The following is a 22,712-nucleotide window of genomic DNA, read 5'->3' as shown; positions in this document are numbered from 1 at the left end:
CTGACACTCTAGGTAGAAGTGAAAGGGAAAGGACCCCTGGAAGGCTAAGTTCAGGACAGACTTTCAGTCATGTGGCCAGCATGACTAAACCACTTCTGGCGCAACGGAACACCGTGACGCTGTTTAGCTTCCCGCCGCAGTGGTACCTATTTATATACTTGCACTGGTGTGCTTTCAAACTGCTAGGTTGGCAGGAGCTGGGAGAGAGCAATGGGAGCTCCCTCTAGCAACACTTGCCTTGTATTCCTTAGCCACACCCACTTAACACCACCAATTTTGGCCATGCCCCTTCTTTTAAACAGATTCAGCAGTACCTCTTGAATAAACCGTTGGTTCCAAGACCTGTGGCGTTTTTTAGAAATTAAGCCATACATTCCACAGTAGCTTATGAAACTTTTAAAGCAGGGCTGGCGAAGCTCAGGCCAGGGGCATGGATGCCTCCCAGGCCACAACCCCTCAGCAGACCTTTCCGGCGGCCTCCACAACCACTTTTGCCTGACACATCCCTTCACTGTGGCAAGGCTTAGAGGATGGAGAGGGGTGCCATAGAAACTTCTGGCCTACAGTACAAAAGGTAAGAAATGAATCTGTTGCTTGGCTCACTGGCATGCAGCCCCCAGAAGGTTTCCCCTGAGATAAAGCAACCCTTGGCACGAGAAAGGTTCCTCGCTCCTATTTTAAAGCTTGCAGAGGCCCATACTGCTAAGGCTTATACCAGCGCTCCCATTACAGGCTTTCAGCATTGTTTTCAGCTGGCACACACCACCAACTAAAGCAGACATTGTCAGAAAGGATCGTGAGGGGCTGCCTTTACCAAGTCAAACCATTGGTCCATCTAGTTTAGTAAACTGCCAGGGTGGGCAGAAGGTGGGCTGGGATCTACAGGAAAATTGTTGGATGGTTTACTGTAGACTGGCAAAAGTTTCTGTCTCCCAGCAGTTTAACTGACTCTTAAATTAGACTATTCAAATCTCTTTATCTGCAGCAATTCACCTGTAGATTTGCATATAAGTAACTGGCTCCTCCTGAGCCTCCCACCCTTCTATGCAGTTGTCTTTGCCACTGATGAATGGGAGTAACTTTGTTCTGCTCCCACATTTGCTCCTGATTGCTACAGGCTGAGGGGGCAAAGCCTCCCATTCTAGCAGATGACACCATAATAACATTAAGTTATTAAGCCTGCCATCCACACAAGAGCGTTCTTGGAATATTTGACCCTGGTCAAACCATTGGTGGACAACTGCCAATTTTTAACTAGCCAGCTGACCGGCAAGCCAACCTAATTATAGTTTATATTAAAGGCCTGTGATCTTAGCTGTCCAGAGTCTGACAAGAAGCCAGAGGTTTTCCATCTTGCTTGCTAAAAGGCTTACAGGATGCTGAAGCTGTAATTTCTGACAAGTACGCTGTTGGTTGCAATCAAAGTTTACTTCTGCTGGGAATTTGGATGCTAAAGAGATATTATTCTAGCTGTTCTTGCAGAAGCTATTGTTATGAAGAAATCTAAAATTTCCCTGAGGTCATGCACTGATCAAAGGTATCAAGAGACAATATGAAGCTATAGTATCCTTGTTGAGCTATTTTTAGTTAAACAGTTCAGGATTCTTCCACTACATCCACACATAAATATGTGAAGACCCCGGTCAACTTTGCAAACGCAACAGCAGAAAGCATTGCTCAGCTTCTGACTCAGAAGAAGCTTATTATTTGTCACTAGCCAATTTGTGACTTTTGAGTTTATTGTTGGCTTCCTGTAAGCTTTTGCATGCCATTTCAACATGTTTCTTAGAAGCAGACTTATGGGTCTGTAAAAAAATGGCTCATACTTGTCTCATCTTCATTCCCTTAAGATCTCTGAGTAAGTTTCTGATTCTCTTTCCCATCTAAAAGAAGGGAACCTCATCACTGTAAAATGAGCAGCCAGAAGACTCTAGAATCTAGACCAAAGCAAAACTCTGGCCTGGAGCACCTTAAGACCCCACCACCCAGCAATTAAGCTATGGGGTGGGGAGATCCCACTAGGAAGCAGGAAGAGAGCCTACTGGCCCCAGTGGGAGCTTTCTTCCTAAGCTTAATTGCTCCACAGAGGGGTGTTTTTGGCAGCATGGTAGCTGGGGTGCGAAGGTTTAACCCTCCTCTCCCCATAGGCTGTTATGCCAACAAACACCATCCCTTTATTTCTGACCCTGACCCATATACCCACACACCAAAGAGCATGTGATCAGGATTAAATGTACATAACACTGCAAAGCAGTCTGTTTTTTTCGAACAGTCCGTTTAGTTTGGTGAAAAAGGTCGCATCCACACCATACATTTAAAGCACACTACTTCCCCCAAGAATCCTGAGAACTGTAGCTTGTTGAGGGTGCTGGGAACTGTAGCTCTGAGGGGTAAACCACAGTTCCCAGGATTCCTTAGAGGAAGCCAGGTGCTTTAAATGCACAATGTAGCAACATGACAACACTATATTTAAAGGTAAAGGTACCCCTGACCGTTAGGTCCAGTCGCGGATGACTCTGGGGTTGTGGCGCTCATTTCGCTCTATAGACTGAGAAGCCGGCGTTTGTCCGCAGACAGCTTCCAGGTCATGTGGCCAGCATGACTAAGCTGCTTCTGGCGAACCAGAGCAGCGCACGGAAACACTGTTTACCTTCCCACAGGAGCAGTAACTATTTATCTACTTGCACTTTGACGTGCTTTCGAACTGCTAGGTTGGCAGGAGCTGGGACCGAGCAACGGGAGCTCACCCCGTCGCAGGGATTCGAACCGCCCTAGGCTCTGTGGTTTAGACCACAGTGCCACCCGTGTCCCAACACTATATTTAGACGGACTCAATTGGAAGGACCCCTCCCAAGGGGGTAATGTCTCCTAATTTGGATTTTCAAACAGTTTGCTGACTGTGTGGGCTTTTTTGGATTTCTTGTTTGCCAACTCATCCCATGGTATGACAGCCCCCAGTCCTGCCCCAAATTCCCGCCTAACCTTTGTCAGCCAACACAACTCCAGAGCTGAGTTACCGTTTTCCAAGTATTTCCGGTAAGAGGAGTTCCTCCAGACACTTTCCAAAACTGCTCTGCCTGAAGAGGCTGTTTGCTACATACTCCTAGGCAGAAAGGAACAGAAGCCAATTAAAATGCCAGCCATTCCACCAGAGGATCCATATTAAAGTCAGCTCAACCTTCTCCACCAGAGGTTTGGGAAGATTTGTCACTCCCCAGCAATTCTCTTTCTTATTCCCACAAGACTGGGTTGAATGTAACAGGGGTCTACCTGCAAAGAGAAGGGCTGCGCAAAATCAACCCGGGCCAAGCCCAGTCCTCTACAAGCAGCTCTGCAGATGGTCCACAGGGATGTCCAGAGGCTGAGGGTCTGGGTGGGGCTCTGGGAAAACAGAACAAGTGTTAAAAATATTAATTCAGACTTGGTTAACATATGCAGAAGAAGAAGAAGAATTTGGATTTGATATCCCGCTTTATCACTACCCGAAGGAGTCTCAAAGCGGCTAACATTCTCCTTTCCCTTCCTCCCCCACAACAACACTGTGAGGTGAGTGGGGCTGAGAGACTTCAGAGAAGTGTGACTAGCCCAAGGTCACCCAGCAGCTGCATGTGGAGGAGCGGGAAAGAGAACCCGGTTCACCAGATTATGAGTCTACCACTCTTAACCACTACACCACACTGGCTCCCAGAATCCTAATGCAGCAGAATCCTAAAGGAGTAGAATTCTGTGTGAACCTTCAGGTGTGTTATCAATTATTTTTAATACTCCTTAAGTAAAACAAAGACTGTGCAAGTAAAGAGAGAGGTTCCAGACTACAGTGGTACCTCGGGTTACATACGCTTCAGGTTACAGACTCCGCTAACCCAGAAATAGTACCTCGGGTTGAGAACTTTGCTTCAGGATGAGAACAGAAATTGTGCGGCGGCGGCGCGGCGGCCCCATTAGCTAAAGTGGTGCTTCAAGAACAGTTTCAGGTTAAGAACAGACCTCCGGAACGAATTAAATACGTAACCAGAGGTACCACTGTACTTGACTTCCAGATATACTAGTTTTCTACTTGTAGCAATATTATATATATGTCCGTGTGTGTGTGTGTGTGTGTGTGTGTGTGTGAGAGAGAGAGAGAGAGAGAGAGAGAGAGAGAGAGAGAAATCACTCAAAGTCACTTCATGCTGGATGCCATAGCTATGACAGCTTGTTCCACAGATATATCCAGAGCACCTTCCAGTTCTATTTGGCTGGGTTGATTTCCAATTTTGCTGCCTGAAGATATAGACAAAGTACTTGGAGAAGTATTTAAAGAAGTCCACTCGGAAGATTGTAACAACTATCAGCTCCTCCTCAATATTCCCTTCCTTGGCAGGAGGTGACTGGGTAGCTCCGGGCACTGATGGGGACATTTCGTAAAAGTGGCCTCCCGCAGTGACAAGTTGCCCATACTAAGAGAAAGCAGGCAGCTGGGGTTGCAGGCAGGTCTGGAAAAGGAGAGAGATGCAGATATACAAAGGAGAGAAAGAACCATCTCATGGTCTGGATATGTCAGGTCCTGGTTCACAGGAATGGACAAACATGAAAAGTACCGTATTTTTTGCTCTATAAGACTCACTTTTGCCCTCCTAAAAAGTAAGGGGAAATGTGTGTGCGTCTTATGGAGCGAATGCAGGCTGCGCAGCTAACCCAGAAGTCAGAACAGCAAGAGGGACCGCTGCTTTCACTGCGCAGCGATCCCTCTTGCTGTTCTGGCTTCTGAGATTCAGAATATTTTGTTTGTTTGTTTTTCTCCTCCAAAAACTAGGTGCGTCTTGTGCTCTGGTGCGTCTTATAGAGCGAAAAATACGGTACCTTTAGAAATAAATGGAGAAATCCAGTACTTTTATGTAGCAGGGATTGGGCACCAGTGACTCCACACACCTCACCTCCCCATCCCCACCCCCCATCAATGATGACTGAGCACGGCTCAGTGGGCATGGAATATAACAGCAAACTCATTCTTCAAGTTTTGATCCTTTTGTAGCCAAAATGGTGCCAAACACACAGAAAGAGGTAAGGGGCAGTATCAGCAGACCTGAAGAAACCCCAGGGCTTGCAATAGTACAAAACAAAAACAAGGAGGACTGAGTATGCTCATTGGTCATGGAATGCCATCTGGTTTACATGGACCCCAAACAGGAGTAGTCCACATGGAATATTTTACTGCAGGTCCCACTTGTTCGCTGTAAATGATGATGATGATGATGATGATGATGATGATTACCCTGCCCATCTGACTGGGTTGTCCCAGCCACTCTCAGCTCCTCCAGACCCAACCACAGCAGTTCTTACCACTTTCCCCCTGTAACCAGAGTCAGGAGCCACATCATAGGAGATTCCAATGGGCACAATCATGATGTCAGGGACAGTGCCTGAATGGAACGCACTGAACACCAAGCTCAGCCACTCCCTGCTGGAGGCAGAGACCTGTGGTGCACCAGAGAAGGCCTCTTCCAGGAAGATCAGAAGTGGTTGTCTACTCCGGAGAACTTCCTCAACATACTGTGGGAGGAGAGAGAAATCCCTGATCTCAAGCACCAAATTAACAGAAACATGTTTACTGATAAATTTTAGTTGATGATGCGTGCCACACCAAAATCAATTTTTGATGAATATATATTTTAAATATAAATAAAATTCTATTGGCATGCAAAAATTGGACACAAAATTCAGCTGTCTGAGAATACAGTATAAGCTTTCCTGTAAAAAAAGAAGCCCTTATGCTTGTGAATATATTATTGAAACTGTGTGGGCAACATCTGCCAAAATATCAGATGCTAGAGAGATAGTGCAATAAGATTTCCACTGGGTAGGGGCAGGGTGTCAGTACTCCTCTTCATAGCTCTTCACTCTCCCCCATGACCGGCAAAATCCTAAAAACAGGCAGGATAATAAAAATTGCAGAAGCAATTCTGTGTATTCTTTCAATTTGCATAATTTATAGAGGCTGCAAAGTCCAGGCTGGAGCAGATGAGACTTTTTCACTTAGGGTAATGGTGTAGGGAGACAATGAAAAAGCAGAAGAATGACATCATGCATTCTCTCTCTACTGCAATAACATTTTCCCTACAAGGGCCGACATTGATGCTGAAATGCAGCATCACCTGAGCTCTGTGAGTGCAGCTTTTTCCTGACTGAAGTACAGAGAGTGTGAGAACATTCGCACGGAAACCAAAATGTTTGTTTACAAAGCTATTGTACTACCAACTTTACTGTACGCTTGTGAAACACGGACCACTTACAAACACCATCTCCAACTCCTCAAAAGATTCCATCAACAGTGTCTCCCCAAAATTTTTACATATCACTTGGGAAGACAGGCGAACTAATGCCAGTGTATTGGAGGAAGCAAAGATCACCTGTGTTGAAGCAAAGATTCTTCAACATCAACTTTGTTGGACTGGTCATGTTGTTCAGATGCCTGATTATCGTCTTCCAAAGCAACTTCTCTATTCCTAACTTAAGAATGGAAAGCATAATGCCAGTGGACAACAAAAGAGGTTTAAAGACAATCTAAAGGCAAATCTTTAAAAAATGCAGGGAAACAATGGCCTGTGAGCGCTCCAGTTGGAGATTTACCAAAGGCATCGTGGATTTTGAAGCAGCAAAAACTCAGGATGAAAGGGAAGAAGAGTTTGGATTTGATATCCCGCTTTATCACTACCCTAAGGAGTCTCAAAGCGGCTCACATTCTCCTTTCCCTTCCTCCCCCACAACAAACACTCTGTGAGGTGAGTGGGGCTGAGAGACTTCAGAGAAGTGTGACTGGCCCAAGGTCACCCAGCAGCTGCACCAGATTACGAGTCTACCGTTCTTAACCACTGCACCACACTGGCTCCCTAAGAGTCTACCGCTCTTAACCACTACACCACACTGGGAGAAATGAGCTAAGAGGGAGGCACATTTGGCAAATCCTCATTGTGATCTACTCCTGCCCGGAAACCTATGTCCCCACTGTGGCAGGATGTGCAGATCCAGCAGTGGCCTCCACAGTCACTTACAGACACACTGTTAAGATCGTGCTCATGGAAGACATGGCTTTGGCTATGAGTGATCGCCAAAGAAGAATTATTTAAGAGCTACTAAAAACACACAAAGGTCCGTATAGTTAAAGCCATGGTTTTCCCAGTAGTGATGTATGGAAGTGAGAGCTGGACCATAAAGAAGGCTGATCGCCGAAGAATTGATGCTTTTGAATTATGGTGCTGGAGGAGACTCTTGAGAGTCCCATGGACTGCAAGAAGATCAAACGCATCCATTCTTAAGGAAATCAGACCTGAGTGCTCACTGGAAGGACAGATCGTGAAGTTGAGGCTCCAATACTTTGGCCACCTCATGAGAAGAGAAGACTCCCTGGAGAAGACACTGATGCTGGGAAAGATGGAGGGCACAAGGAGAAGGGGACGACAGAGGACGAGATGGTTGGATAGTGTTCTCGAAGCTACAAACATGAGCCTGACTAAACTGCGGGAGGCGGTGGAAGACAGGAGTGCCTGGCGTGCTCTGGTCCATGGGGTCACGAAGAGTCGGACACGACTAAACGACTAAACAACAACAAAAATGCACAACAAACTGGGAGAAGGTTCAGCCTGACAATAGAACGCCCCCTGCATGACTTAAACATAGAGACAGCCACTGCAACAGCTAAATCTCCAGTATACTTCCAATTATTAGCAGCTGGGACAAGCATCAGGACAGAGCTATCTCTATCTTGCTCTGCTTGTGAGCTTCTTGAGGGCACCTCAAACAGTGTTTTTCAGTCAAAGTGTGCCAGAGCAGTTTCAGCACCTCTCAGGTGGGTGCCATTGTGGGCCAGTGCTCCCCCCCACACACTTTTTGCCTCTACCTACTTCTAAGAAGCCCAAAATGAACATTTCAAGTCAAAACGGAAGATGTGAGTGAGCATGTGTAAGTCCACACTTTTTTCTTAAAGAACTACGACTCCACCTAGCTCCTAGCCACTCCTAGCCTCCCACGTGGGCTTTGAGCTTTTGAGCCAGGCCTCTACCATTGCAGCCACGGGCATCTGCATGAGGGCCCTTCCAAGATGCCCTAATCATCCACCTGAATCTAAGAGAGAGAGGGAGGCGGGGGCACATTTCTTTGACTTGCACCGGAACCAGGGGCACCAGCATCTGCTCTGGGCTGTCGCAAGTTGCCTAGTGACTTGCTGTAACAACTGCATGGGGTGTTCCAGCACCTATTTTTCTTGAAAAAAGCACTGACCTCAACACTCACCATTTGGAGATGAGCCCTCAATTAGATGGGCCATCTGCCTGACCTTATGCTCCAACCAACTTTACAAATAAGTCTTCATGCCAAGCAAATAGGAAAAACACCCATTTCAAAAACATCAAAGCACTTCAGAGCCCATGACATGAACACACAATCCAGGGCTTCAGCCGATACACCATTAATGAAACAGACGAGCCTGTTGTCACATGGAAGTGCCAACATCCACATGGCTCCGGGGCGAATGAAACTGCACTAGAAGATAGGCTGTGCAATGGGGCTGCGGCTGCTGGGGCTGCTGTGAGTGGGAAGCGATGTTTGTGCTTTCCCCAAAGGTGTCTGGCAGAGGAGGAAATCATAACGACAATTTGCAAATGCAATTGTCACTTTCTGGCTGAGGAAGCAAGCTGTGCAGGTTTTTAAACCTGCTTCCCCACTGAACGAAAAGATCAAATTGTCTTTTGTGCTTTTCTGAAGAGACCATGCATGAATATCACTAGTCTCTTAGACACTAAAGGCTATTCTGTGTTCCCTCACCAGGCAAACATGAGCAAAGAAAAATTGACTCCCCCCACCCACCCACAGCAGAGATTCAGATTCACCAAGTCTCATTTCAGCTCTAATGAAGCATAACACTGTAGCTAGATCCATCATTTGAAGAAGAAGAATCTTTATTTGCATCAGCCACTAGCCATAGCCATAGCCATAAAATAAAATATACTGAAGATAGAGGTAAAAACTTAACTATGCAAAATACATTCTGGAGGTTTCCATCAATAATCAAATAATAGATCTTATTCTAATTGCCCCTGCTAAAAAATTTGCAGTTTTTACTGTCATCTGGTTATCTTGATCTGCTAGAAGAAATCACACAGTAATAATGGTTGAGCGACCTGGTGTGGGTAGTAGTAGAGGGGTAATAACCTCACTCCTCAAATCTTTATAAACAGTGCAAGCTAATACTGCCATCTCCACAGGGACACAACCATTTTTCCAGTGGAATTTTTTGAAATTGACCCTCAAGTACAGCTGAAGGCACTATATTTAATCTTCTTGCATAAGTGAAAGCACACCTGTATTTTGGAATTGTTAAATTTTCCAAATGGGGTGCCAATGTGTCAAAATGACTAGGTGGAAAATAATCATACCATGGACAAAGTTTCCTTCTTGTGGCCAAATTATTCTGGCACTCAATAACATATAGGCCCTGTCTAATTAAATTATTTGCTTTACTGAAGCCCAGTGTTAATAACTGTTGTGGTTATAAACCAGAAAATCAAAGCTTTCGGTTGATCATTTTAGTCTGAGCGCTCTCATGACAATCTTGCGATACTAAGGGTAGTAGATCGCTGGGGTTTAAATTTAGCTGAAGCCAATAATTGAATGTCCTAACCTACACTAAATCTGTAATTCCACAGAGAGAAGATTAGCCTCCAAGAGAAATTTAACATTTGGAAAACAGGATGGAGCAGAAAAAGATTGCCTTAGGAACTTAGACTGAACAGCTTCTGTAGTTCCAAGGTGAATGTCTGTCCAAATCTGAGCCCCATATAATAACTGCGCTAAGGGTTAAGCTTTAAAAACTTCAGGTGCTGATGGTATGAGATTGCCACCTTTTGTATGGAAGAAGCGTGTCAGAATTTTGGTGCTTTGAGACGCTTTTTCCTTTGCATATTTCTGATGTGCTCCCCATAACCCTGTTGACTGAAAAGTAAGGCGGAGGTATTTAAATACTTTAACTTGTTTGATCAACTGATTATCCATATACCATCTATGGGCCCTATAGTTTCTTGAAAACACAATGGCTTCAGTTTTCTTGTAATTCACAGCCAGCTGTCCTCTTTGGCAGTAGCCTGAGAATGCCCTCATCAATCTTTTCAGGCCCACTTTTGTTTAAGATAGAAGTACTGCATCATCTGCATATAATAATACAGAGATGGCTTTTGTGGCCAACTTAGGAGCATGATACTCTGGGGATGTTAAACTCTGGACAATATCATTTATATATAAATTAAACAGTGCGGGAGCTAGGATACAACCTTGCTTAACTCCCTTTGTCACTGGTATGGATTCTGTGAACATCTATAGAGCAGCGCACTATCAGCACAGTGTTTTTATATAGACATTTAATCAAGAACAATAATCTTTTATCTATATTGGAAGAGTTCAACTTAACCCATGGTCTTACTTGAGGGATTGAATCAAATGCAGCTTTCAGATCAATGAAAGCTGCATATAGCACACGACCTGGTTTCTTAACATATCTATAAAATGGGCAAGTACAAAGCAATGGTCTACAGCGGAGCTGCTTGCTCTTCGGCAAGAATAGCTTCATCAGTTATCCAATCAATTAGCTTAATATAAAGATGCTTTGCATATAATCTTCTAATTACAGGTAGCAAACTAATTGGTCTATAATTAGCCGGATCAGATGTAAGGTCCTTTTTGAATGTAGAGATGGCTACTGCTGTGGCCCAACACTTCAGGAAATAACCTGGATGCCAATCACGTTTTTCTGCTTTCTGTTTTTTCCATCTTTGCAAAAGTTTATACTTGTCTGAGGGAAACATATTCATTAATTAAGAGGAGTAAATTAGAGTTCCTATATTTGCGGTAAACTCTCTTCAGCTGGCTTTTAGCCTGCTTGCACTCTTTGTCAAACCAGCTGGAAGATCTGATTGATCTTCTTGAGCCACTTGATCTTGATCTCAGTTCTCAAGAGATCTTGCCACCTGTCAGTCAAGATCTTAAACAAATTCATAACCTCAGCAGCAGAGGTAGCTGAGATGATAGCAGTATGAATAGTCCTTAAATCATCTGCATGAAGAAGGTGTCAGTGCTAGATTGAGTGAGTACTGGTGTCCATTAATTCTATTGCCTGCAGTTACACCTAAGTTTGCATTAGAGATAAATTGAGTTTTTGGGGAAGAATTGTTAAATACTGGGCCTACTAGTACCATTGTTAGAGGTAAATGAACGCTTTCAATATTATGGCCCACCTCAAACTCCATGACAAACTTATATGCAAATTGTGAGATCAGATCGCAATATAATCTATCACACTATCTCCATGCTTTGCAAAGTGGGTATATTCCCCAGGCTGATCTCCCTCTATCATACTGTTTAATATTACCAAGTCCTTCTACCTTACAACTTGGGCTAAATAAAGCCCTGAATAATTACATCTATGATCTTTAGACAAACAGGAGGTACCTCTGGCTAAGTAAATATCTGGTTTCAAACTCTGTTTGTAATGGGTGTACAAATTTACAGTTGGCTCCAATATGTACATTAAAATCCCCTGCAATGATAAACACTGCAGTAGGATATAGGGATTCTATATCATTCTCTAGTTCTGTCCAGATAGTATTTACAGTAGATTTTTTTTTTTGACAAGGTGGTATGTAGACGTTAATCAGCATTAAACATACTTTCAAAACTATAACCAAGGCAGCAGTTGCAAACTGTTTGCATGGAATCATGGCTGTTGTAGTTGCATTCAAGTTTGTGGAGATGAAACATGGTAGACTCAGTGGCGGAGCTTCATGCTTCAGCACCGGGGGGGGGGGGGGAGAGAGAGCAGGCGGGGGCGGGGCTGGCGCACGTCCTGGGGGCGGGGCGCCCAGCGCGGGCGGGGCGCCCAGCGCAGGCGGGGCGCCCAGCGCAGGCGGGGCGGCAACCGGGATGGCACCTTGGGGATTGCGCTGCCGGGGGCGGTGCACTCCCCCCGCACTCCTCTTCCTCCGCCAGTGGCGAGACCCTCACTGGCCTTTTGTTGAGGGAGTGGCTGTCAATGAGCGACATTTGTATCCGTTAAGCATTACAGAGTTATTGTGCCTTGTTTCTTGTAGCAAAATAATATCAAATTACTCAAAATAGTCCATCAACTTTTATTATTCTGCTTTGAATGCCAACCAGCTATGTTCCATGACATCAGTTTTAGCCTGAATTCCTTGAAAGCTCTGTGCTCTCGCTTCCCAATTTCGTCTAAAAAACGCTTCCAATCAGTGGGAACTCATTCAACAGTATTAGTATCCTTTTTGATTCTCGAGAGAGGACTACCTATTCCATTTGGAGCTAACTTCTGATAGCTCAGCCACAGCATCAGGATTGTCCCTCCCCATATCATATTCCGGGGCGGGGGGGGGGGGTGAGTTTGCAGCTCTGCATCTATACACTTCAAAGTTCCTCCAGTAGTCCTCTTTTTAACTATACATTTTGGAGAAACAGCTTGTGGGCAAAAATGGGTTTTCATCAGGCATTTAGGAGAAGAAAAAGTAAGATCAATAGATTTGTGATGTTCTGGTTTCAGAACAGAAACTATTTAACCATAGCAATTAAAAAAGCCTACAAATTGAAGGCACAAAGAGTTCTAAGACAGCACAATTTGCTTGAGTAAGGCCCCCAAATCTGACTATAATGAAAACTAAATTCTGCAAGGTCATTGTAGGCAGATGGAATTAAACCATTCTACAAATCATTAAATATTTGACCTAAGATGTAACATTCAGCACATACCAACATTTTAATGGATCCACTCAACCCACATCCTTACAAAGCCAGGATAGTTGTGTGAATTGACTGGCTATACCCTAGCTACATTTCAGCCAGGCTCTTAATGACCTAGGCCACACAGGATACAGGAACCTGTGTAATATTCCCAGACATGCCTGGTCACATTTAAAGTAAACTTAACCACATGCCCATTCATTTGTAATGCTAGCATTACAACAGCATGCTCACTCACGTACGTACGGAGCACTGATTGCAGACATTCCAACAGTAACAAGCGAATGGGCCAAGACATGCATTAAGCGCTTTCCATGTGTCAGTCCTACTTGAACGAGGGCTTCCCTGCATGGGTGCATTCTGCCTTAACCACTGCAAATTCTAGAGCTCCCTCAGAGACAAGCGGAGAAGGCTGGAGAGCATCCTAGGGAAATAGAGAAGCAGAACCACTGGCCGCCTTTCTCTGCTTTAGCAGCTCACTGTCCCAGCTCCAATCCCTAGGGACAATTGGCTGCTAAAGGAGAAATAAGCAGAGATAAACCTCCAGCTTTCTCTGCCTGTCTCTGGGGAAGATTCAGAATACTGAACCATCAGAACCTGCCTTAGGACTAAATTAGATCTGATCATGGATCTTCCATGTCACACCTCCTTTAGTTAAATGCAACCATTAAGTGAGGGCTTTAAACCCCCCCCATACACATACCATTTCCCACCCCCATTTAAACGACCCCTTCCAAGTTGAAATTAGCTTCAGGGAGGAGCGAAAGGGATTATTCTCTCCTCTGCCCCAACTCCAGCTAATATCAGCACCAGAAGGTAGCACTGAAACCCAGGGAACCTGCACACTTTGTGTATGTGTGTTAAACCCACACATTCACTAAGCAAAGCAGACACTGCCCCAGAGACAGTATGTTTCACCTGTACACACAAAGGTGAGGCTCAGATGCTCAACAAACATCTAGTACAGCAGTAAGAAACTGGTCCCCACCTCCCTCCCGAATATCTGCCATAAGCACCCTGACTGCCCATCTCGTAAGCGCTCAAAATACTACCCGACGTTCACACCTACTGTTCCATGTTACCCTCCAGTAGCTGGGTGCCTCTGGGCTGCAAATTATTCACCCTTCACATCACCCAAAATGAAGATGGGGTGCATTGTGCTACTTTGGTCTTCCGACGAGCATATTGAAGACTCAATGCAATTCTGGCACTTATGTCGAAAATGTAGCTTGCTAGGCTAGTTAGCTAGTTTCCTCTGTGCTTTTGTTTTGTCTTGTACTCTGTGTACTCTCACTCAACCTTCCTTCCTCATTTATTAAAAATCAAGCCTTTTGTAATTCATACCCTGGAGATTGACCGATTACTTTGGAACACCCTAAGGAAGGTCTCCCAATACTTCATGTCCACAACAAGGTTTTGGCATGCAGGCACTCAAGGGAGAACGAGCTGAACATTTCTCGATATGGAGTGTCAACTAGCAATTTTCCAGTTCACAGGTTAAAATCCCTGAACTCTCCAGGCAGCTATTCAAGCAAAGAGAAGGATACCAGGAGATCCACACTAGCATCTCCTACATCACATTCAGCTTAGCTCATATAATAATAATACTAATAGTTGCTGTAGTTGTTATTATTTATATGCCACCCACCTGACTGGGTTGCCTCAGCCATACATGGCCACTTTTGATGTGGCAATATGTAGCCAAGCCTCAAAGCCAGAATGTGAGGAAACATCACCTGGTCATTCACAAGATGAAATGCTGTTGTGGAGCCCGCGAGAAAGTCAATGCAATATGACAAATTGTCACATTAAGTGGCTGTTGGTCAAGTGTTCTTAGAAGCGACTTCAAAACTCTCAGCCAAGTCTCTTCCTCCTCCTCCTCCTCCTCCTCCTCCCCTCAGCACCAACACCCACCCCCAGTGCTCACAGCCCATAGCAATCAGAACTTCCCTTCCTTCCAAAGACCAAACACTAAACTTACTGAAGCCAAAACAGCTCTGGAGAGGACGCCTTGCTCACTGTCCCGGGCCTGTTCCACTCCTTGCGGCAGGAATACCCCTCCTAGGAGCGCCAGCAGGGTTCTGTACAAAGAGGAACAAGAGCAGGGCTGGTTTTTTAAGAGCCTGGGTCCTCCACACATCCTACTGTGTAGGAACAGGATTTGGTCTGTGGGATGCAACTTAGGATGTTTAGGGAAGTTTTTAACGTCTGATATTTTATCGTAGTGTTGTTGTTATCGTTGTTGTGGCCGTCGTCGTCATCATCATTAATTCTCTTGTGAGCTGCCCAGAGTGGCTTGGGAAACCCAGACAGATGGGTGGGGTATAAATCATAAATTGTTATTATGATCCTGTCAGCCACAGCCATCTTTTTCTTTTCTTTTCTTAAAAGAATGCAAACAAAATTCTAGCTGTGGAAATCAGCTTTGGTCACATCTACATTCAAAGCATTGTTTTTTACCACTTTCCCCATCCTGGGAACCATAGTTTAAGTATGCTGAGAGGTGTGAGGAGAAGCCCCCCCAGCACCATTCATAAACCGCAGTTCCTAGCATTCTTTAGGGGAAGCCATGGTTGTTAATGTGGTATAAGGGTGCTTTAAATGTATGGTGAGGATGTGACCTGAAAAATATGACAGCAAGGAGGTCTTCCAGCAGCTTTAATACTCTGCATGATGAAGAAAAATATGTGTGAAAATAAGAACATGTATATGTTTTAAATAAGTTTGCAGGGCCTTTTTAGAGGAACAGAATAAAGCATATCTTTATGCAGATTTTTTTTCAATTTTTCAATGTTATTAATAGATTCGTGATGGGGTGGGGGGACGCAAAGGTCTGGGTGGAAAGAATCATATATCCAAATCTATCCAGCTGGAAAACTTAATTCCGCAAGTTCATTGTGGGCAGAACAAATTATGCAAATTCCACAAATTATTAAAATATTGTTATTTCATTTAATAAGACTTAAGAAATCTGATTTATTAGACCCAAACGGCACTCAGCATCAGCAGAAGTGGTAAAAGCTTTTTCAAGACAGAACCACCCACACTAATTGCAAAACTGAGAACAAGTGGAAGGGAAACTTCCATAAGGAATCAAACTGAGGGGCGGGGAAAGGGGAGATAATCAGAAGTGAGAAAGGCCTCGCTCACAAACACTGCCAGCGTCAGACTCTTCAAACCTTTCTTCACCACCCTGATGCCACTTGTTGTTCCCTCCATGGCTTGCTGGGGATGATGGGAGTTGTAGTACAAAACAAATGGAGGGCACTAGGTTGGCAACTGTACAATTGCAGCCTTGAAAGCCAAGCCTCTGTAGCTGCATGGGGGAAACTGCACTGAGGGGGCAGTTGGGCTCCTTTCTGGGTTAAACCTCAGGGTGAGGTGGAGAAGCAGACTCTCTCCCTCCATTCTCCCAACATGGACTTTTCTTTTCTTAACAGAGTATCTCTCCCTCTCTCTCTCCACCACCTAAACTCTTGCTGGAGGGGACCCAACAAAGACAGGAGACCACCTGGGTGAAGAGGAAAGGGAAATTGCCTTTCCAGACCAAGAGGGAATTCATGTTTCGAGCATAACAACGTATTGGTCAGATTCAGAAGTTGCCTTTATTGGGAAAATATTGGGGTTCAATACTCAATACCTTGTAGGTTCAGCCTGGAATGGCCAAATAGAAACTAGACGACAATTCTCAGGGCGCGTTTTTAGGCACTGCAATGCTGATGCAACACAACCTCAACCAGCAAGTAGCTGAGGGGTGGCACCCAAATATGGGGGAAAGCACAAGCAAGCAAATGGAAGCAAAGGGGCAGCTATGTCCATTTATGGCAATACTTGCTTCGACTAGTTTATACTAGTTTAAGCACAAGGCATAGAAATTTTGGGCTGATCCACACTTCCTCTTGTCCTGCTGCTTTTGCCCAGGAAAAACCGCTCTTTAGTGCTCAGAGCAAAAAGGCAACTCAGGTTTTCCACGGATTGCCATTTGTTCCGACCTATTGCTAAGAAGTGGGCTTTCCCCTGGAAAGGAGCAGGGCAAAGGGAAAACCATTCGGACCCATGCTTTCTAGGCACATCCAAGGGCGTAGGAAGGGGAGTGCGGTCCGCCCCGGGTATCATCCTTGAGGGGGGTGACAAAATGGCCCGCTGCTGGGGTCAGCACTTACCGTGGGGCCTGAGCCACACGTCTCTCCTGGGAGTTTGCAGGCTTCCCCAACCTGTTGCCTCCTCCCAGATGTTGGATTATGACTTCCCAGGTGCAGGACACCAGGATGGCAAAGACTGATGTCGTTTTTTCAGGATTCAAAACAATTCAAATATATAACACCAATAACCCTAACAACCATCCTGAAATATGTATTTCAAGTCAGGGGCTGAGTGAGAGAGTGGAGGGCTTAGCAAATGGCATATTGGAATGAAACCAAATCCAAATACCCTTAAGCAAATTGAAAGTGAAAGGGTGAAGAATCCCAGAAAAATGTGTGAAAAAATATGTTCTCATATCTCAAAATGCACTCCAGATTGAAATCTTACCTGCACTTTGAAGGATAGGTTTTGTATTCACAAGTGACCCTGGGTGTGCCTAGGCCCTGTGAGATGAGAAGGAGCTGAAGCAACAGCCTGTCCAACTGAGATTTGTGGGTTGATAAAAAGACCACAGGAACATCAGGCTGGAGGCAAGAGAAAAACAACAGTCCTAAGCAACAGCAAACATACACAATATACCAAAGAGGGCACAGTGCAAAAGCTCCATGTAAGAAAAGAGGCATCAGAGCACCTGAAAGGCTGGGGGGGGGGGTGTCTGGCTCAGGAACCACACTTGGCTCATGAACAGTTAAAATAGCATAAGTAGGGATAGCAAAATAAAAGCTTCCTTTTCTTCTGAAAAGCAGAAAGTATGCTTAACCGTGTAAAAAAACCAATACTTAGCACTTAAACAGATTTCTATAGCAGCCTTAGCCAACCTGTTGCCCTGCAGACATTTTGAACTACAACTTCTGAGCTGGCCAGCACTGATGGCAGTTGAGCTCCAAAACATCTAGCAGGGGTAGGCAAACTAAGGTCCATGGGCCGGATGCGGCCCAATCGCCTTCTCAATCTGGCCCGCGGACAGTCCAGGAATCAGCGTGTTTTTACATGAGTAGAATGCGTCCTTTTATTTAAAATGCATCTCTGGGTTACTGTGGGGCATAGGAGTTTGTTCATTCCCTGCCCCCCCAATATAGTCTGGCCCACAACACGGTCTGAGGGATGGTGGACTGGCCCACGGCTGAAAAAGGTTGCTGACCCCTGATCTAGAGGGCACCTGGTTGGCTCCTCCCAGATATTCTCTTAGCAAACCCTAAAGAAGCTTTGCAGGTCAGCATCATGACCCTCATACCGCAGATGTGAGGCTGAAAGGCTATGGCTGGCACCAGGCCAGCAATACCTGCAATGAAACCTCCAACATAAAAGCAAGAGGAATAAAGCCCACGTTTAGCTGGACTCAAAGGTTAGGTACTCAATGATCAAGAAACTCAGGAATGCACATGAGCAGCTTTGGGATTTTTTTAGTGTTAGCAGAGAGAAAGGACGGCATACAATCTAGAGCAAATTCAAAGAATGTTGCTATTAGAATTATGGTATTGCCTCTGGAAAAATATGGGGGGGAGGAGCAAAATGGAAGGTCCTAGAGCAGGGTTTCCCAAACTTGGGTCTACAACTGTTTTTGGACTACAACTCCCATCATCCCTAGCTAGCAGGAATAGTGGTCAGGGATGATGAGAACTGAAGTCCAAAAACAGCTGGAGACCCAAGTTTGAGAAACCCTGTCCTAGAGAAAGAGATTGGGATACCATTGTAAACTGAACAGGAAATGGAACTGAAAACATGGAACTGGACATGAACTTAGCAGACATATAATGAGAAATAAAAATGGAATACAAAAAGTGGAATACAACAAGAAATGGAACTGAACATACAGAACTAGATATGAGCAAGTGGACATATACTGAAAAATAAAAATAATATGGACTCAATGTGTGATCACAGTGAAGAAGCTTTACTATCGACATGGATGGAAAAATTTAGTATTATTCAATATGGAGCAGTGGTGGTGGGAATTAATAGAGGTAAAGTTAAAAGAAAGAATATGGTCAACATTTTTCAATAATAGAGAACCTATCTTGGGCTTTTCATGGGAATGGAAATGAATGATTGAGACACCTTAACATAAAAAAAAAAGTTTAACAAAAAGTAGAGAAGAAAGATGCTTGCATGTATTTTTTTTGCTAAGGTTTTCTTTTCTTTTCTTTTATCTTATCTTATTTTCTTTTTCTCTTTCTCTTTCTTCTTTTTGTTTCTACTTCCCCACTCATTATTTCCATATTTTATTTTATTTTTTGCTTTGCTCTTGCTTTTATCATCTACTCTGAGTTAATGAGATTGCACGCAGATGAACAACAAAAGAAAAAGAAAAAGGAAAGCACATGAACAGGAGTCTTCAGAGCAAGAGGCAACATGGGAATAAAAACCAGGCACTCACTCCCATGTTGTTCTAGCATCCTACCAAGCCCATTTGCATTCCCAAAATATGGTTCTCACATTCTAATTTCCCCCCTGCAAGGTCAGTTATATGAGCTTCATTAACTTACTCAGTTTGGGAGGAGAAGAAGAAGAAGAAGCAGCATTTGGATTTGATATCTCGCTTTATCACTGAAGGAGTCTCAAAGCGGCTAACATTCTCCTTTCCCTTCCTCCCCCACAACAAACACTCTGTGAGGTGAGTGGGGCTGAGAGACTTCAGAGAAGTGTGACTAGCCCAAGGTCACCCAGGAGCTGCATGTGGAGGAGCGGGGAAGCGAACCCGGTTCACCAGATTACGAGTCCACCGCTCTTAACCACTACACCACACAAAACTAACACTAAACTTTGCCATCAGTTTGGGTGAGGGTCTGGAATTTTGGAGTGACACGTTAATGAAGCTATCAGTACTGTTGGGAATGGGAAACCCTCTTGCATCCACCCAGGAAACAGCATCCCTTACCACCTCAGCAGCCCTGCGCACCATCTCCAGTTGCCCTTTGTGGATTATCACGCCAAGGAACATTTGATTCAGAAGTTTTAGCAGAACCCAGTGGCTGAGCCTGAAGGTAGAGGAGAAGTGGGAGTAAGCTTAAAAAGCAACCCCCAAAGCAACAAGAAAGCATGCAAGCATCACTACAACTCTTAAGAGGCTCCAAGTGGCATGGGAACATAAAATCAAAGCCTTTGGGGGGGGGGGGAGAGGTGAGAAAGGCAACCACAGCTCTGTTGCCTTCTTCCAGGGTACTTTACTGGTTTCTGGGACAGATTATTATTGCCACTATTCAACCCTTAGAGCACCTAACAATGTATAGAGATTAAAAATACAAGCCAAGAATCTATGATTTCTTTGACACAAAAAAATAAGAAAAAGGAAATTATCTGAAATGGTACAGGTTTCTGCTTTCTGATCCGATTTAAACAAGGAGGGATTTGGCCAGGTCCCAAAGATGGTCATAGCTATTGAAAAGTTATATTGTCTATGTTTTATGCATTTCATAACTGCAACAGGAAATCTAAAACTGCACCCCCCAAAAAACTTTGACTATTCCCATTAAGCTGAGCAGCTCCTCTCTCTCTCATCAAAGACTACCTTCCCCCCACAAAGCACTACGGTTGGCAGCACCCCCACCTACAATCATGCCAGACAGCTCATTCCCATCATCACTCCCACCCTGTCCAAATGGGGAAAGAGAACTTCTGAGCTAATCAGCCCTTTCTCTGAGTTAACTGCATGCACTCACTGCCGCTGCTTTTCCTATTAGTCCCTAACTTGTGTTAATTTGAAGCTGATGAAAGGTGCTGGGTTAATAAGAAGCCTCTTACACACTGCGGTTTTCATCTGTAGGTTTCAAAGGACTTCCTGAAGGAAGTTCGCTGCCTCTCTCTCACCCCCTCACTTTCTTTTTAAAAACCACAAGCCAACGAGCAAAGATTTACCAAAAGATCATTGATATAAAGGGGGGGGGGGAATCTTGCATCAATCCTTTCCCAGAATCTCCCAGCCGTTTTTAAATGCACTCAAGGGTACTATATCAAAGTACTGTACAGTTACATGGAGCTGATTTCTCTACCATATATATAAAGGTAAAGGTAAAGGTACCCCTGCCCGTACGGGCCAGTCTTGACAGACTCTAGGGTTGTGCGCTCATCTCACTCTATAGGCCGGGAGCCAGCGCTGTCCGGAGACACTTCCAGGTCACGTGGCCAGCGTGACATCGCTGCTCTGGCGAGCCAGAGCCGCACACGGAAACGCCGTTTACCTTCCCGCTAGTAAGCGGTCCCTATTTATCTACTTGCACTCGGAGGTGCTTTCGAACTGCTAGGTTGGCAGGCACCATATATATACAGGGGCTATATAGCCCGGTTGCTGTGGGTATATTGTGATTTGTTTTTAGCCATCTCTTAACTGTGCTTATATACAGTATATTCTTTTATTTTTTATTTTTTGCATTTCATTGTGGTTTATGTATCAATGCGGTTGTTGTTCTGGTTGTTGCTGTTTTTTACTTTATGTTGTAATCCACCCTGGCATCAATACTGATGAAGAGAAGGCTATAAATCATTTACAGTGGTGCCTCGCAAGACGAAATTAATTCGTTCCGCAAGTTTTTTCTTCTTGCGAGTTTTTCGTCTTGCGAAGCACGGTTTCCCATAGGAATGCATTGAAAATCAATTAATGCGTTCCTAGGGAAACCGCTTGCCAGGCTGGCGGTGCGGAGAAGGGCTTTTCTCCCCACCGCAAGCCTTCAGCACAGGTACGGGAACAGAGGGGAAGGCGCGCAGCGCTTTCCCTCTGTTCCCGGGGCTTGCGTGGGAGGAGGGTTTTTCCTCCCCACCGCCAACATTCAGAACAGCATTCTGAATGTTGGCGGTGGGAAGGAAAACCCTCCTCCCACCCCAAGTCTTCAGGAAAGCCATCCGAAGCCGGGCGGCGGGAGAAGGTGTCCCCGCCCCCCCGCCCGGCATCGGAGCTTCGTTCCGATGGCGGGCGGCGGGAGAACGCGTTCCCGCCCCCCCGCCCGGCATCGGAGCTTCGTTCCGATGGCGGGCGGCGGGAGAACGCGTTCCCGCCCCCCCGCCCGGCATCGGAGCTTCGTTCCGATGGCGGGCGGCGGGAGAACGCGTTCCCGCCCCCCCCCCCGCCCGGCATCGGAGCTTCGTTCCGATGGCGGGCGGCGGGAGAACGCGTTCCCGCCCCCCCGCCCGGCATCGGAGCTTCGTTCCGATGGCGGGCGGCGGGAGAACGCGTTCCCGCCCCCCCGCCCGGCATCGGAGCTTCGTTCCGATGGCGGGCAGCGGGAGGAGGTCCGAGGACAGTGGGGAAGACACGCTGCACTTCCCCGCTGTCCCGGAGATTTCCCTATGGGCTTTCGTCTTGCGAAGCAAGCCAATAGGGAAAATCGTCTTGCGAAGCAACTCGCAAACGGAAAACCCTTTCGTCTAGCGGGTTTTCCGTCTTGCGAGGCGTTTGTCTTGCGGGGTACCACTGTAAATAAATAAAATATAGGAACCCCCCCTTTCCTCTAATCTCTTGATAGAGGTTTTCACAGTCACCAAAAGATTCCCTCTCTTCCTTAAAATGAAGTATCAAAGTCATTCAACAGCACCACTGCAAGGTCAAACAGTAATTGCTGACCAATGAGCTGATAAACTATATCCTATATAGCATTACAAAATATATTTACATAATCACAGTGTCATGATCCATTTTTTTATTTTTTTTAATAACTTCAGGGCCATGAGGTCAGCCCCTTGGTGCTGATGTAGTTATACATGTCATTATTATTATTTCTGTTTTCTGATCTTTAACCATAATAAAGAGTGGTGGTGATGATGTTGACATCAGGCTCTTTAGATCCTTCCACTGAGCTCAATGCCAC

The 22,712-nt window shown here is 45.2% G+C and overlaps 1 protein-coding gene across 11 annotated transcripts in view; it reads right to left on the bottom strand.

Moving 5' to 3' along the window:
- The window catches only part of GPAT2 (glycerol-3-phosphate acyltransferase 2, mitochondrial), a 71,070-nt gene that overhangs the window by 17,920 nt on the left and 30,438 nt on the right, over positions 1 to 22,712 (bottom strand). For 9 of the 11 annotated variants that reach the window (XM_077931244.1, XM_077931247.1, XM_077931243.1 and 6 more), the window contains 6 exons: positions 19,793 to 19,892; positions 17,302 to 17,438; positions 14,753 to 14,852; positions 5,323 to 5,532; positions 3,271 to 3,381; positions 3,018 to 3,103 (listed from right to left, as the gene is read on the bottom strand). In XM_077931244.1, coding sequence (XP_077787370.1) covers positions 3,018 to 3,103; positions 3,271 to 3,381; positions 5,323 to 5,532; positions 14,753 to 14,852; positions 17,302 to 17,438; positions 19,793 to 19,892 — 744 coding nt within the window. The remainder of the gene's footprint in view (positions 1 to 3,017; positions 3,104 to 3,270; positions 3,382 to 5,322; positions 5,533 to 14,752; positions 14,853 to 17,301; positions 17,439 to 19,792; positions 19,893 to 22,712) is intronic. The other 2 variants (XM_077931249.1, XM_077931250.1) reach the window with 2 other exon arrangements.

The sequence above is a fragment of the Podarcis muralis genome, chromosome 7 (genome assembly GCF_964188315.1).
Source record: "Podarcis muralis chromosome 7, rPodMur119.hap1.1, whole genome shotgun sequence".
In the NCBI taxonomy this organism is placed as follows: domain Eukaryota; kingdom Metazoa; phylum Chordata; class Lepidosauria; order Squamata; family Lacertidae; genus Podarcis; species Podarcis muralis.
The sequence above is the reverse complement of the archived record's forward strand: the minus strand, read 5'-3'. Positions and strand labels throughout refer to the sequence as shown.